At 42.1% G+C, this 18,074-nt stretch overlaps 1 protein-coding gene across 1 annotated transcript in view; it reads left to right on the top strand.

The window, feature by feature from the left end:
- Positions 1-8,486: 8,486 nt before the first annotated feature.
- Positions 8,487-18,074, top strand: part of LOC146173988 (venom metalloproteinase antarease-like TtrivMP_A) — a 44,438-nt gene continuing 34,850 nt past the window's right edge. Inside the window, exons 1-3 of the mRNA XM_084585313.1 lie at positions 8,487-8,601; positions 12,145-12,317; positions 15,274-15,366. Coding sequence (XP_084441439.1) covers positions 8,487-8,601; positions 12,145-12,317; positions 15,274-15,366 — 381 coding nt within the window. The remainder of the gene's footprint in view (positions 8,602-12,144; positions 12,318-15,273; positions 15,367-18,074) is intronic.

Raw genomic sequence — 18,074 nt, 5'->3', positions numbered from 1 at the left:
CAATTCATTGTTTGTGAAATGTGTTTTGGCAAAGCGTGCATCTCCGTTCTTTGAAAGTTTCGACACAATTTTTTGACGCAGCAGCGAGGGATAAAAACGTTTACGTCATTATACCGCTGCACTGATGTTCTGATTTGGCAGGATGACACTAAAATACTTAATTTTAAATCGAATGCACTGGGCGAGTGGCTTTTTCAGCTCTCCTGACTTTGTGTGGCATTTGCGTGCGTGGTCGCTCTTATGTACAGCTTTTGCTGCCAGTGGTGTAGTCTTGCGAAGTCCTTGTTCTGTAGCGATTAATACTTTCTACACGAAGGGAAGAAGCCATTATTCGGCGAAGGCATGAAAAGCGTAGAGAAATTTTTATTTTTTTTGTTATTTATCAAAATTATTGCTGTAATCAATCTTGGGAAGAAATAAAGAAATCAAAGTGGAAGAAAAACAATCCGCCGATTGTGGGAACCGAACTCGCACCTGCGAGAAACGCGTCCGGGGCTCTTACCAACTGAGCTACAGTCCAGCATTCCACCTTCTTGGGTATTAATGCCGCCTATACCCGAACTGTTCCCCGGTGCCACCCATCCTAAGCGGTACAAGATGTTCCACATCTGCCTCTCACTGACAAAGGAAACTCGCCATGACAGTATTTTGTCATACTGAGACTGTCGTACTCGCAATAGGGAACCGCGTTCTCTGAATTAACAGCACAGTAGCGCGCGGCAACTTGCTGACGCGGGCAAAGGAACCGCTTTCAAGATATCGAATATATCGGTCTGCAGCTGCAACGGGGCCGACGAGTCACAGCTACAGCTAATTTAGCCAGCTCAAATTTAGTTTACCACAATTAACTTCAAGAGTTATAAAGTCGCCATGCCAAACAACTCCTGTGGTTCAGGATACACACTTGTGCAATAGTGAAAATATTGCTGAGATTTTGCGGGAGCGACATAGAAGAACAAAACTGTGCCGGCTACACAAAGAAAGAAGGAAGTAAGTGCCTCTCGTGGCATAATTTAGAAACAGGCACTTTTAAAATGTTTCTTTTCTGACACATTTTACATGCAAATTACTAAGCCAGAGAGGCTCATATCAAAACGTGCACTTCATAAAGGTCGAATACATTGAGAGATATACGTGGCTCCCGAGGGATTGAAGGTACTGAGCAGGTACAGTCCTTAGCTGCAGCTCGTCGCTTAGGCTATGGTAGAAAAATATAATTACGGGTATTAGAATCTGCTTTGGTGTCAGTGTGCTTTGTGCATGCTGAAAGGACCCCTTTTTTATTGTCAACTCACATGGTTAGTCTTGGTCTTCAATTAGCATCCTATGCGGTGGAGTGGAAATGCAGATCTTCGCATTGTTCTTTAGATCTAGACAGTCTTACTGACCCTACAGCTGAGGAACGACCTTTGATTTTATAAATGTACTGTTAAATGGCCGGCCAGAACACGACGTCAGAGTCCACTTGCTCTGGCGCTAGTAATTCATAGGACCATGTTCTTGTGTCTCATAAAGTCAAATTAGCTGAAGACCCAAATAATGTTAGCGCAAGGCGCTACTTTACACGGACAAATATAAGCTATAATGTTATGGCTTGCATTGCTGAGCTAGGAAAAAAAATAAAGTGCGGAGCAAATTCGAGGAAAGTTTTCTTAGGGAGTGTGTATGGAAAGATAACAACTATCGCTTCAGCTTCGTTGTTTTGCTGCCTGCATTGACAACACCCCAGAATTAGAGATTCCTATCTATGATGCATCAGCGCTACAAAAAACATGTATATAATAAAATTTTCTAAGGCAAGGAATGTTATTAGGTTGCTCACACATTCAGAAGGTTTACTTAGATTGGCAACACATTTCTAACAAAAAACATGTTAAATGAAGTTAGCATGAATCGAACGACATTAACGTGACGGACGGCCATTATCGCCTTCCTCAAACTATTAAGTCCCAGCGCTATAAACACGTCAAATAGTATACATTTATCACTTTAACTTGAGTTATTTCTCTGACCCACTCTGCACGCTTCCTATCTCTAATTGTTACCCCCACCATTTTTCGTTCCATGGCCCTCTGGGTTGTCCTCAACTTAAGTAGAACCCTCTTGGTTAGCCTCCACGTTTCAGCCCCTTAGGTGAGTACAGGTAAGATGCAACTGTTGTATACTTTCCTCTTGAGCGATGCCGATAAGCTGCTAGTCATAATCTGCGAGTGCTTGCCAAATGCGCTCCATCCCAATCTTATTCTTCTTGTTATTTCCTTTTCATGGTCCGGATCTGCGGTTACTACCTGTACTAAGTAGACATATTCGCTACTACTTCCAGTACTTTGCTACCTAATGTAAACTGCGGTTCCTTCCCGAGGCTGTTAAACATTACCTTAGTCTTCTGCACATTGATTTTCAAGCCTACCCTTATAATTTTTCTGTCTAGATCGTCAATCATTATTTGCCGACATTCTAGCGGAAATTAAGAAGAAGAAATGGACATGGGCAGGACATGTAGTGCGAAGAGCGGATAACCGATGGTCGCTTAGGGTAACAAACTGGATTCCAAGGGAAGGAAAGCGTAGCAAGGGGCGGCAGAAAGTTAGGTGGGCGGATGAGGTCAAGAAGTTCGCAGGTGTCAAGTGGATGCAGCTAGCACAGAACCAGGTTAATTGGAGAAATATGGGAGAGGCCTTCACACTGCAGTGGGTATAGGCATGCTGATGATGATGATGATCACTTTTAACTGGGAGGTATCGAATCCCTTATGTTGTTATGGGAGGTTCTTTATTGAGAGTACGCTGTACAACATTTCATTGAAAGGTGACCTCACAATAAAAAATGAAGGCATGCTGAGCAATTTTGATTTTTTATACGCAACAAGCGATTCATCGTCAACAGCGCAAGTATTACTATCTGCTCAAGTTAATTGTAGAGATGAAGTTGTTAGAATGCAGCAAGATAAAAAAATGTAAACAGTAGATCAAACAGCCAGCCTATTGAGTCGTTGCAGTACATCCTTTCCCAGTACTCCAGAGGGCACACCCTGTAGAGTTATCAGCATCATGTTATCGACTTAGTGTGCGTGCAGTGTTTTTCTTTCTTATTTCTTTAAGATACTCCACTGCAATTCGCGAGCACAGTGTTCTAAAGATGCGTCTTTTTGATAATACCCAGTCACTTTCCATCTGAAAACACTGTATATACTGGACATTTCGGCAGTGGTTCTGCCATTCTTGCCTGAGTGACTATATGAAAAGCTGATTACTTTAATCATGCAGGAAGAAAAAACACTACACAGTCTGTTTTATTACAAGGGAAGGAACGGAAGGCCACCATCGCTAACTCTGCTAAACAAATTTGTTAGATTAGATTAGATTGCCAGGGCTACTGCTGCGGCATCAGGTTTCCAGCTAGCGGTGCAGCGCTAGCCCTTAGCACCTTGATTGTTCAATAAAACTTTACCGACCGACCGACCGACCGACCGACCGACCGACCGACCGACCGACCGACCGACCGACCGACCGACCGACCGACCGACCGACCGACCGACCGACCGACCGACCGACCGACCGACCGACCGACCGACCGACCGACCGACCGACCGACCGACCGACCGACCGACCGACCGACCGACCGACCGACCGACCGACCGACCGACCGACCGACCGACCGACCGACCGACCGACCGACCGACCGACCGACCGACCGACCGACCGACCGACCGACCGACCGACCGACCGACCGACCGACCGACCGACCGACCGACCGACCGACCGACCGACCGACCGACCGACCGACCGACCGACCGACCGACCGACCGACCGACCGACCGACCGACCGACCGACCGACCGACCGACCGACCGACCGACCGACCGACCGACCGACCGACCGACCGACCGACCGACCGACCGATTCCCCCTCCCCCCCCCCCCCCCTCGCGTTCTTAATGCATGCCCCACCCTGACACAGTCTGCATTGTTCGTCATCTGCAGAAAATTTTATCTACAAACAGTGCTTTAGCATGTTCTACTTGATTTAACTGCGTTGAAAGGTTACCATCTTTGATGGAAGATATCTCGTAGTGTAAAGATGTCTCTTGTATACATGTAAACATGAAGAAAATGACAAGCACGACATATCAATGCTGTAACAATGAACGTGACGTTTTATAAAAGGGCCCGACGAATCCATGTATACAATTGTTTTATTAAAATGTGGAAAGAATTTATGAATTCAGTTACTGTAACTTTTGCTCTACAGTGTGGCTCCAATTTACACACAGCCCATGAATTCGCACAGAATCAGGTGGTCTCTTGAACTCTAGATTGCTATGCAAGCCGATGCTACGGAGTTTCCGCAAAGGCGAGAATGCACTGTAATAAATGAAGTTTGCTTTTGTGGGTGCATGCATATTTAAAAAATACATCTGTGAAATAGCTGTGAGTAGTATATACTTAAAACATTCACCTGAGTTTCCTTGCATAAGTTGTATTACGCTGTGATTACGTTTCAGTATGTCTGGTGTCGAAATAAAAACATTGTTGGGACTTGGCTTCGAACGCATTCTGATGCTTTGAGATGTCGCCTTTGATTCGTACCTATTACATTTAGCGCAAAAGTAGCAATCATTTTGAAATAGCAGTGTCGTCCGTCTTGATGTTTTCCGGGATTACACAAAAATTAAATATTTCTAGCACTTTGACAATGGTTCAAACAGAAAGAAAAGAGGGGCGCGATGAAGGAAAATAGCCCGAGCATTTTGTACTAGAATAATTTATTTTATGATTCGTACATCCACAACAGTGCATATTTTAGAATTCTTTGTTACATTAAGCGTAGCTGGGCTTTATATGTCTCTGCCTTTTGTATTTCTATTGTGCGTACATTATTTATTGTGACCAGTGACCACCTTCCAATCTACCCTTTCTTTAGGAAAGCAAAAAGCCTGCACCTTAGTCAGCTTTTGTGACGGTAAATAATGAGAAAAACGTCTGCGTGCCTTTGGCATTTAAACGATTGATGACACAAATTATGATAAGACAGGCAAAATATGAGAGAGGAATCGCTTTGAGAATGACGGATGAGAACGCTTATTTCGTGTTTTTGAACAAAGGCACCATGCGGTGAATTCGTTTGCAAGTATTTTATGAACTTTACCTTGATTAGGGGACCCTTTCATTGCTCCTGCTTTCCTCTGTAAACATTAGTGCGGCTGTGCAGGGACGCAGACTTTTTATTCAAAATTCCCTTTGAAACTGGGGTTCCTTTGGCAGCTTTAGAACCTAATATTTCTATTGCATGATATTCTTTGTTGGCCATATCATTCTCGCTCAGTGAAAGGTGATAGCGAATGCTAGGGTTGAAGGGTGCGTCAACGGGTATCGTCTGCACAGGCGGTATCACGAATATTGGTGTGTGCAACTTTAGATTTCCATTGCAAAACAATGAAGTAGTTATGTTGAGAAATGAGACTTCTGCGTTAGTTGTGGAGAGATGGGAAGTTCCAAACAAATCCTGCCTTTTCTAGGCGCCCTCAGTAAATCACACGAGCTTTAAAATTTGCATTTTCACATCTCGTCTGAACAATGATTCCAGACATATTTTGTGGTGGCTAATAGGCGCAGCAAAGAAGCGAAAAGCGCGATGCAACGTATAGCTGTATTTGGCCGTGCCCAAGCATAAGCGCTGTGTTTTCAAGAGGAAACGTACCGGAAGATATGTCAAGGTATCAAGATCAAGATATGAAAAAGTGTTTCTCACTAAATGATAATTTTTTCGGAACCTCATGGGGGGGTCGAAAAATTTATATAAAGGGTTAGGCGTTTTATTCCAGCGAGATGGCATTGTCGACAGGAAAAGAGCTCCAGGCTTTTATGGTGGCCTGTACATATACCGTAGAAAGCTTTATTCACTGTTGTGCGTTTCATTCTTGCGCATATAAATCACCTGAATGTGAAAAGCTATTGGAAATCTTAGGATCATTGATTATTCTGATTTAAAGGTCTTAAAAAAATTTCAATAGAGATTTTTTCTGGCCACATACCTTTAAAGTACCTGCAATGCGTTTGTGAAAAATAGTGCTCCATGTTATTTTAGGTAAAACTGATATATCTGTCCGCGCGATCGGAACATATGAAATAAAAAAGCAGCATAGGCATCATAGGCGTAACTTAGAGTAATGTTTCGTATTTTATGTAATATATTGTTGTCGAGGAAGCACATGAGTGGAAATCCTCAAGTTCTATTATAACTCATGACTATCAATTGAGCAATGTCTGAGCTTCTTATAGAAACTATCACAGTAATAAATTCACGTCTTGTCCTCGCTCAGAACTACCTTTCTGGGGTCCAAAGAAAGTAAAATCAACACATTTAGATCAAAAGTAAATATATGAAATAAATATTCAGTAGATTCCCTCTTCCCAAACTTCCGGTGAAACGACTGCACACCACATCGTTCATTTAACAGCTTCACGTTAGCGGGGAACAAGTGCCTTGGGAGTTGCCTGCGACAAAAGGGCATTGATAGAGGCTGCAAACGCAAGTACATTGCACCGGTTTTTGCGGTCTTGCCAGGTTGTTTCAATCACTTCCTGTTACCGTGAGCGGCAGCAATATATGCGGTTCTCACGTGTTACACTATGTCACAAACCCCCGCCTTTACGGTCAACAGAAGCACGGGGTCCCCTTTACGGTTATTCGTTGATATTAGGGAGTTTAGAATAGGGGGACCCTATCGGTTAGGGAGATAGGGTAATAGCGGGGCGCGAGTGCGCATGCGCCGAACCAAAGCGGGCCTTGGGTTTTTGGGTCAGCGGATGACGGTCACCATATCTCGGCGAAATAGCGTGGAACCGATCGCCGGATAGGGTCGGGGAACATGGCGGCGTCGGGCCAAGCGGCGGCCGCTCACCTCGGTACACATTCGTCATTACCGTTCCATGGTGTCACGCGTTCACGGAAAACGAAAGGCCAACGAAGCTTGTGCTATGTCTCATGATGCTCGCACCACCAAATTTAAGCGGTAAAACACCCCATATTATCTGGTTGCTTCCGGATTTACTGAGCTCCTAGGCTTAGCGAGTTCGCATCGTTTGGTTGCCATGGGGACCAGGCGTCGGAAAGAGCGGAAGGTTCAAATGAGGTTTCCCGACTCAGCCTCGATTGGTTACGATTGACTGATTTCGTCTTGTCTGAAGAAAACATTATAAAAGTGGTATGTTTTAGATAGTTTTGCACAATGACAGCAGTTTCTGTTTAATAAAATAGCGTTGTTAGTTTTTATATATTTAAGTGCTTTTTCACGGTTTACCGTCAGGGCGCTGCAATTGACGAACGCAAGCCCTGCTCCGCCGCGTCGGGAAAACCCCTATTCTAAAACTGGCCGGCCAGCTCGAACGTTGCGCCACGGCACGCTATTTTCTTGGGTGCTCCAAGCCTTCGGTTCCCCTATTTTAAAACTCCCTATTTACATGGTTGATATTTACAATGCTTGACAGAGCCATTATGCCAAAGTCAACGGCAGGATTTAGAGTGGATGAGTTGCGTGAAAGTACGTGATTAATCAGTGAGCTTGGACTTTCATGGTGTTGTGTAGAAAGACGTTTTCGTTCTTTTTTTGTTGTGAGAAAAAAATACACAGTAACTCAGAAAGCCCGCAAGCAGTCTCCGTAACTGAATAATTGACCCTATTTGTGGTCATTTTCTGAGTATTTTAAGAGGCCATGTTTGTAACAGTAGCAAAAAATTTCATTTGCTTTTACCTGTTAGCCAAAGCTGAAAAACAATGTCAATACCACACAAAAACATGTAATTTATTACTTCATAGTGAAGCTCATCTTCAGCTATGTCGATCATGAAAGAAACTATAGATAGTAAGGAATTCTTTCCCTGCCAATGAGCTGACATTAAGAAGAATTTGTTGACAAAATGTAGTTCGAAACAAGCAACAAGAAATGGCCCAACTTAAATTATTAGGAATATTATAATATCGGGGATAATGAGATTTTTTTTTGGTGACACAGTTAGAATTTCATTACTAAGTTTGCACTAAGAGATTCATCGATCACGGTGATTTTTTCCTGTGATTTGTTTATACAACGGCTTGTGTGACGCTCTTTTAGGGAGGGCAGCACTGGATCAAATGAACAGCCTAATATGTATTAAGCTGTTTTTATTTTTTTACCGAGATGCACCACTATCCACTTCAAACGCCTGGCTGGTACATAGAATTTATCGAGTAAGGTGGCGTGTAGGAGAAAGGTTTCAAGGGTTCATCGGCATGTGTGTAACACTTGAAAAGAACTCGCAGGAAAACGAGGTAAATATCAAGGTGAACTTAGCGTTGGTCTGCTTACATTTTAATGCATGGACGTCAACAGTACACGCAAAAGCATGGCCTATAGGCTTAGCTGTACAAATGCTGCCAGTTGAAAGCTGTGTGGCATTTTCTGATTTAGAAGGGTCAGACGGCGTATACGTAATATGAGCAGTACTTATGAGTGGCTACTATAAGCAACCCAATAAGGCCGCAGAAGTTGCAGAGACTGCCTGGTTCACTAGCATGAGCACGAGAGGCCTGTTCGTGATACTATTTGCTGCGGCTGCTCAAGGTAGGTGTGGAAGGGAAGCTTAAAGACCTTTTATTGATGCTGTCAAAAAACTGCGTCTTGCTGAATTTATATTAGTTCCGTTAATCGTTTGTCGCGATAAAATAGAGTTAAAACATACCTGTATCCTGCTTATGTGATTGTTTAGCATGCTGCCAGACGCTGAAGGTATCGTTTAGCGCCGAAGATAAACAAAAAACGCTCTATACTCTAGCTTCCCTTCTATAAGGGCGGAAAAAAACGCAATGATAATAGTAAGTATCTAATATTTCTCGCAAACACAAACGCGCACAAACTGCAATAATTTCTATACGGTGAGGTGTAGGCAACACTTTAAATTATTGCGATCTACATGCTATGTTTTAGCTGATAGGCACTAGAGCGGTTTCTCAAATACGATGATGAGCCTTTCCGCGGTGACCTGGTCATGAAGGCACTCAACAACTACTCTGCCGGGCGACCTGAGTGCGATCCCAGCCACGACGGCTGCAATTTCTAAGGAAGAGAAACGCAAATAACGAGTGTGCTTTTTTATGCCAGTCCACGTTCAACAACACTAAGTGTTAAATATTACCTGGAGCTTGCAAAACGGCATGCCCAACAGCTTAAGTCGCTTTGCGGCCTTAAACATAATAAACCATATGCGGCCATGAAGTCCTTTACTCTCCCGGCTAAAGCATACCGTAGCCTTTATCCTAACTATTTGCCATTAATATCAGCCACCCTTTCTTTCTTGCTTCTCATGAAGCCTGACACTTTCGCTAATTTGCAAGTTTGAAAAAAAAAAGTTAAAAGTAAGGACCAATCCAAGAACAATCCAAGTTCCAGATAATCGCAGAGGCGGGCCAGTATTCTTTTTGTCTACACGCTGTAGGCTGAGTTTATTAATGATATCGGTTGGAAAACTCTTTGATGTGTGACTTGAAACACACACAGATCTTACCGGAATTGCTACTTTTCGACTTTTAAATACTATGACGTCCCTTGAAAGTGCCTAAGCTGGAAAAATTTTATATCCATCAACGCTCTCATAGAATCTATTGAACCGTAAGATGTGAGTGACGAGGTCCCATACGACATGATTATGGTGCTAGGCCTCCACAGCATTTAAAAAGCGCGTATAGCACTTAAAGAAAATGTATGATCGGTAAGGGACAACTTCATTGAAAGTGTCACATTTCTCAGAGATGTTCTCCGCAGTCAGCCTGAAAAGCCTCAATGGATGGATATGATTGACGCATTGATCATAATGAAAAAGTTTTCAGACATTGCTTAAGTCAAAGGTAGGCTAGTGATTTCTATGCCTGTATGTACTTTGTTGACCGAGAATAAAGAAAACAATGCGATGGCTTAGAAGTAGAACATCCGTCTTGCGTACAAGATGACCGCAGTTTGAATCCCAGTTCCGCACATTCTTCACTTCACAGTATTAAGAAATTTGCGTCTCGTAGTAATTGGAAAGCAGGTTTGGGGTGCGGTTTCGCGACGCTGACCATCACCTATAATGCACTCGCTCATTAAACTGTATTTGACAACTTGCCACAGCCTCCTATATGAATAAACCCCCCGTTTTTTAGAGTACTGTTCACAAAGTTTACAATAGTCACATTGTGCGTCGCGACAAACAGCTGAACTCCAACTTTCGGCTGAATGAAAGCAATAAACTTTAATACATGAACCCCACGGAAAGTTTAGCAATTGCCAAATCCTAACAACCTTAGATTCCTTTGCGGCAGACGTTTATTTTTCGACCGGCCGTGTCAAATGTTTTTTTTTTTGTTACCTGACATGATTTGGCTAATCTATATCGGTTTTCCAGCTCGCCAGCCAACACTTCATAATCTAACGAGATTCAGGAAATAGCTCTCACCCTTCTGCCTTAGATGCGCAATTGGTGCTAGCCTACTCGAGTAAGCGCTTATTTAACGGCAGTAAAGAACTGTTGCTAACCCAAATGAAAGTGGCTAACCCAAATTAATGTAATAATTAAACTCTCGGGCATCTTTGCTGTGTATCAAAAAGTTACTGCAAAGTTTTAGTTCCATTTTTGTAGTGAAACCTTCGGTGACTTGCACAGCAGCTTTATTATATTTTATACATCTAAACTGATCACTGCAAACTTCCTTACACTGTCCAATTAAGCATTTGGATGGTCTTTTAATTCACGTGCAAGCTTTCTTATCAGACTTGCGAGGCAAAGCATAAACCTTGTGCGCAGTGCAGGAATGCGCATTTGTATAGCAGGAAAATTAAAATTTTTTACAAATGTCAGTGATCCTGAATGGGGTTAAAGGATGCAGATTTGGAAATTCCAAGTTGCTCTTAATAAAATACATGATTTAAATTCATTATTGTCGTAGATACCTTAAGAGTTAAGAGTAAAATACCGCAGCTGCGGCCTAGTGGTTAGAGCGCCCGTCTCGGCTGCGGTAGGTGGTTAGTTCGAAACGCACCGCCGGACAACCAGCGGTAAAAATGGGTACAGGCGTCCTCCGGCCTGGCGCTCGGCATTTCTAGGGGTGTGCGCTTGGGAGAAGCTCCTCAAACCCCGCTGCGGAGATACAAAATCATTAAGAGAGACACTCATTTCTACACTGAAGGATTTGAGCTATGCTTGCTGCAAGTGTTTTGTGCGAACAAAACAGAGCTATTAAAACCGAATTCATTTTTACTGATGTCATAACAGCCAGTATGGTCGCTTCAAGAGAAAAAAAACATTTATGACAACGGCAAACCTCAATAAGAGTTTAATGCTCAGCCTTGCTAAGAAGCAATGCATGATAGCGCAGTTAAATATTTATAAAGCAAAAAAAAAAAAAGATTGACTCGCTTCATTTTGTCAATGAGACACACATAATGAAGGCGGTTGGTCATCTTTCATAGTTTGGTGAAAAAGATCAAGACACAACTCTTGTGTCTGACACTACACCTGTAGAACACATAACTACCGATTTCAATCACCTTAGAAAATGCCAAAAGTGGTGAACACTGTCAGCATTGCGTAGCAAGGGATTCTGAGCGTGGTAACAAGTGAAATGAACATCAATGCTTAAGAAGCAAATTCTTTCTGTTACTATACAAGTAAAGGTAACTCGTTCCTGGAACAATATTTAAATTTCTGTCTTCAGATAAAAACTAGCGCTGACAAGCTGTGGGTAATAATATATTCATACGAACAACGAGAAATTACTTTCCTAATTAAACGTAAGAACTGGCGTTACGTACATTGGCGATTACCTAAATACACTCTGAAGGAACAGACAGCGTCTAATTGTTGCATCTAATTGTAGATTCTGCTTTTTTTTTTAAACTCCAACTCACTTTTTATTCCCTTAAAGCTTTACGTTGTTTCCATTTTGTTTTATTAACGTTATGCACCGCAGCCACACAGTGCGTATAATGCATTTTCGTTAGAATCATGCGTTGGACCGGAACGAAATTGATATTATCTAAAATATTGCTATAGCGAAAGTTTTTAATTCAAAACCTTTACTGTAAACTCCCCATAACGCTGTGTTTTAAACTTTTTTCAAAATTCTCTCGCAGGCCTTGAGCAGCCGAGACTAGTCTACCCCCGCCTTCTCGAGGAACGCTCACCAGACGGCAAGATGGTCCTGCACCTGCACGATGAGTTGACGCTTAACTTGCAAGGAGCCTCCGTTGCTGCACCCAGAATGCGTGTTTTCACCCAAGAAAACGGACGCCCTTTGACGCAGTTTGTGAGTGTACACTATCGATTCTTTATTATACCACTAAAATGTAGAGCTAGTGATTGAGGACAGCATGCGGTATCAGTGAATACGCAATTAAACCAGCTGACAGAGAAATGCTATAAGTATGAGCAAGGAAGACCTCGCAAGTGATTTTTAAAATTGGCTACTATTTACTACACCACGATCGCGATCCACAACAGGCACTGGGCACTCGGTAGTCGTGAATAGGGATTTTATTTCCCCTGCTTATTTTTTAAGCAGTTTTGATTTGTTCATTAAATGATGAATTTTTAATGACGAATGCTTCTTGGAATTTAGAGATGAAACATTCAGCAGGCCACTGGTGAATTTGAGTAGTGATTTCTTTCGGCGGACAGCCATTTGGCACATAACAGATATGACTAGAACTTCGGAGGACTCATTATTTCTACGTGATAAAATAAAACTACTGAGAAACCCAGACACCAGCGGCGATGAGGACAGCGCTACTGTTATCCTTTGGTAGTCCTGTAATACTGCCCATGCTCAGTCCTTCGATTTCTTTTCCTTCATGCAGTCGGGTCGGAGCAGCGCTGTACCAACCATTGCACGTCAGAGAAAGCCAACAGAGACGTCGTGGCATTTCAGTCCCTCAGTTGTAGCGACATAAATTTTGAGGCGATGTGTCGTGATCTGAGAGTTCTCGTATCAGCCAGGAAAGAATCACGAACACGCAAAGGGTAAAAGAAATCTGGTCAAAAGTACAAGCTACTCTGCAGGGCAAGATGTTATAAGTTGTTCAAAAGCCTTCCTACAATGTGTGAGCCTCGTAAAAGGGGAATAAAATGTCACACAGGCATTAGTGGAATTTTATGGCATGGTGTGGTGTTCTATGGTTAGGTGATTGAATAAATACAAATCTCTGGTGCACCTGTGCCATTAAGAAGAATATATACCTGGGATTTGCAAACCTGAAGAGCTCCTTCAGAAATTTCCATTCCATTTATTTGCTATAAAGGACTTCGCACATGGATCTCCTTTTCGAGCTACAAAGAACGCCCGCGAAATACAAAAAACAATCACGCGACAAGAGAATTCGCTTGCCCGATTGTGCTGGATTTAGTGGAACAAAATGATCTGCGGCCGTGACTTGATGGCTCAAATACAACGTTAGGCTGATAGGTTGGCCTGCAGCGCGCTCAGCCAACCCGCTGTGCTCACTGCGAATTGCACCGTCACATGCACCGAGTGGCTCACGCGGGCAAAGAAATCATCGCGGACCTATCGGCTAGCTGCCGCTGTAAACAGCCAAAGTAGCAGCTCGTTCACACTCAAGCCAAGGCACTAGAATGCGCTAGTTAAGTGATTTTTAGGCGAAAGTCTTTATAAGCTCGTGGAGCGCAAATGTGTGCGCGGATGCTGCGCGCGTAATCTGTACGTCGCATCTGTGCGCTGATTGTGTCACTAGCAAATAGCGAACGTGTGATGAGGGAGGTAAGAATAAAGACGATTGACGATGATATGTAATGAATAAGAGTTACAAATAGACATCGATATAGTTAATGATAATATAGACTAATATTAATGGCTTGTAATGACAACGATTGATTGGAAATGAGTAAAATGCTTGGCAATGAGTGGTAGTCACTACAATGACTTGGCATGACTTATGATTGCTAATTACTACGAAACAACCAATATGTGAAATGACTTGTAATGACAAAAGTAATTTCAAATAAGTGAAAATGGTTAGCTATGAGCGGTAATGACTGCAACGTGTAGGCATGATTCTTCAGAACCACGAAACGACCAGTATGTCAAATGACCATGCGTAAAGACCGCAACTGATTGGAAATGAGTAAAAGACTTAGATATGATAGGTAATGACTGCAATGAGGAAGGGTAGGCTTTCGCCATTCCTCCGTTAACAGACATCTAAGTGACGCTTTAATTGTTTTCTTCGATTTAATGATATTTTGCACGTTTTCTGATATATTTTACATTTTTGTATTTCGTAGCTTGGAAAGAACATATATGTGCGACATCGCAAACAACTGAAGTCGGGGCTTCTGAAGGCGCTCCCCAACTTTGCAAATCACATTCACTGTCTGAACACAATATTAGGTAAAGTAGAAAATAAATTAATTAACGAAAAAATATATTCAAAACAAAAAAATTACTTGTGCGCAAGAGGGCTGACAGCTGTATACAACTAGTTTCCCTGGCCTATCTAGAATATTATTCTTTTTAACCCTAGGCAAAAGTTACCTGGGACACCTTGTGTACAAATTATTTTATGAATTGCACCGTTTACCTTGCTCTACTCACAACCCTTATTGTTGCTGTTAAAGGACTTGTTCGACTTGTGTTGACTACGTTGGTATGTTTTAGTCAATCTATGCACGAGGAATGGTTTTGAATCCTTTTTTGATTGGCGATTTGTGGCTGTCATTGTTGATGAAATTGGCTTTAAAATAACACTCCACCCTTTTGAGATGATACTTTTCATTAGGTTTTGAGGGAGTAGCTAAATGATCACACATAAAAGCTCAGCACATTAGCTCCACCATCAACTATACGGCCAGTCCCTCCCATTGTCCCACTTGACAGTTTTATAGCCAGGCAAAAAATTACTCTATACATATAGAAAATGGCTGTTTTGTATAATATTTTCTCCCTTACGTAGATTACAGGTTTTGTTTATATTCTTTTGGATGTATTCGAGCTCGTCTCCTCTTGCTTAGCTGTTGTATACTCTAAAACTAGGAGCGATAGGAGCAAACAATCAATCGCAAAAGCGCAATGTCGGAAAGCAAGCACTGATCCTTCGAATCAACTCGGGTCTAGTTGGTATGTTTTTCCTCTACGAGTATGATGACCATAACTTGGCAGATGAATGTGGATGTTCCGTTAATAAAAAAAAAGCTAGCGTCCTGCTATAGAATATGAAACTTATTCTCGTATTTTTTCATAATGCTTACAGTACGACGGAAATGATATCAACCGCGACCTCTACCAGGACACAGAGAAAATGGCTACGGTGTCTCTCAAAGCCGCTGGAAAAAGCGTTCAGTTGGTAAGATATCATGCGGTCATTACAAGAAAACTGCAAAACTTTCAGATTGAGAGACTACATTTAGCCGTATTTTTCATGTAGTTAACCACGTGGATGCTTTTACAGCATTCTACAGCACATTTAAGTGATGATTGAAATACCTTGACGCTGAATCCTGAATCCACACCTATGTCATCTAGCATTAGTCTCACGTACAACATTCAGTACAGATCACGCTACACCGTATAAAGCCGTTTTATATTTACGGCCATCTCGAAGTGGACATGCCGTGATAAGAAATATTTTGCGACGGTTAGGCACATGAGCTGTAAATATATAGTGAGAGCCAGACTTCTCTGTGCAATAGCTAAACCATTAAATGCATAAAGTTTGACCGTAATCTCCCGGCATGACAACGTGCGCCTATTTTCTGCAGGCCGCACACTACATATTATATGCCACAGAATATTTCTCAAATTGGATAACGCATCTCGTATGTGCGATCCACGGAGCAAATGTAAAACGTGTAGTAAAAGAACCAGTTAGTGGCGTATTCCATGTTTACAAATGCGAGACCATTGATAGACAAAAGCTGATTCTGTTCCTTTAGCAACCCAGTTATTTTGTACACCGGCATCAAGTGTGATAGAGATTTCGGTCGAGTTCACGTGATGACTTGTCCGCTGTGAAGAGATCCTTTCAGCAGTCTTTGTCAAGCGCTTGGCAATGTGTTTAGTTTTCGCTTGAGTAGCTGTCACTGTTTGAACACAGAGCACTTGTTCTGCTTTGCCAGCCGCCTACGTGTGCTTTGAAAACGTTTAGAACGGTGGTCGTTTATTTATCCTTACATTGGGCTAGCACCAGTTCACGGCGTTGCTAAATTTGCGAGATAGATTACTTTATTGCAACGTCATTTCGAGCGCCATGAAAATGACAACCGTACTCTGTCGATGGCGCCACTATCGTAGGCATCTGCCTAAAACCTCCACTTGGTAACCAGGAAAGGTGACACGTAGTGTTTACGAAGATTCCTTTCACCTCAATCTAGTTACCATGATGGCATCAGGTTTTGGATAGAGGGACGCGTATTGCCATTTCCCGAAAGCTCCAGCAACGGAAGTGCCGGGTGGCGTCGCTAAAAAATAAAACAAAACAAAAAGAAACCAATTAAAGCTATATGTTTTTTGAGTATACATTGCAGTGCATAAACTAAAATGCATATGCAATAAAATAGTTTGCTGGAATAAAATTGCTTGCAGTAATCCTCTGATCATGCCAGTTGCGTCCGTCACGCCATCTTTGGTATGTTGAATGAAAACGAATAAGAGCGCATTTAAAAACAACACTACTCGTCGCTTCTGCGGCGCAATGGATTAACACCACGCACCTAATTCTGAGACATGTATTCGACTCCTGTAGGAACGATGTTTTATTTTTAATTCACCACGTCCAATTCAATTACGACCTTATTTGCTGGGGTATGTTCCCTTTAGGCCAGCGTTCTTAGATATGTATAAGAACTTTGCTTTAGGTTGCATAATACGATGGTTTTTTGTTCTTAATAGCAGCAAAACCAGCCGCGAACGCAGCCAGGATGTGGTGGTATGACAACGGTTACTATTCAATCACCTTCACCGTAATCAACTTTTGCCTTCAGTGAGTGTATGTTACCTTTAGGTTGCCTTCAGAGACAGCTCTCCGCAATGTGAGACATGTGTTCGACTCCTGTAGGAACGATGTTTTATTTTTAATTCACAACGTCCAATTCAATTACGACCATATTTGCTGGGGTATGTTTCCTTTAGGCCAGCGTTCTTAGATATATCTAAGAACGTTGCTTTAGGTTTCAAAATACGATGGGTTTTTTGTTCTTAATAGCAGCAAAACCAGCCGCGAACGCAGCCAGGATGTGGTGGTATGACAACGGTTACTATTCAATCACCTTCACCGTAATCAACTTTTGCCTTCAGTGAGTGTATGTTACCTTTATTTAGGTTGTCTTCAGAGACAGCTATCCGCAACAATCGCCTTTTAATACGCTTTAAACTCTTTTTACGGATTTACGCCGCAGCGATTTTTCAAATAAACTTATTCAACATAACAAAGATGGCGCGATGGACACCCCCCATGTATTTTGCTCTTTAGAGTAAGTAATTTTATTCCAGAAAACTATTTTATTATTAGGGAATTTCAGTTTCTGCACTGAGCTTCATGCACCAACAAAACATAGGGTAGTGTTTTATTTTTGAGTGATCAACCCGGCACTTCCGTTGCTTCAGTTTTTGGGGGACTGCAATACGCCAGAGGGAGATCCCTTCTTCCATTCGTGTGGGCTAGGCAGGATAGCTGTTTACTCATCAAAAACGGAAAGGTCTAAAATGACTGAAAAAATAAATAAAATAGGTGACTGCAAATAGAAAGAGAATAGAAATTGAATAAAAATAAAAGGTGCGAACTCTATTTGAATTGAAAATAAACTCGGCAGTAGTGTCAAAGTAGTATTGTATTCCCGCCACATCAATTAAGTCGTTCGCCCTTAAAGAGTTTCTTTTTGCGACCTCGCTTGTGAAGTAAGTGGGGAATAAGCCAGCTTCCACCGCCATACGGTGATAGAGGGGAACATACGTCAACAGTGTTTCTTTTAAAATTTTCCTGTTTTTTGAGTTTTAGCAGATTAATTTTCTGCAAACGATTTTTATGCATGTGGGGCAGAAATAACAAAATTATGT

Source organism: Amblyomma maculatum, chromosome 11 (genome assembly GCF_055883805.1).
Source record: "Amblyomma maculatum isolate TAMU_Amacu chromosome 11, ASM5588380v1, whole genome shotgun sequence".
NCBI classification, from domain to species: Eukaryota; Metazoa; Arthropoda; class Arachnida; order Ixodida; family Ixodidae; genus Amblyomma; species Amblyomma maculatum.
This window is presented reverse-complemented; position numbering and strand designations above follow the sequence as displayed.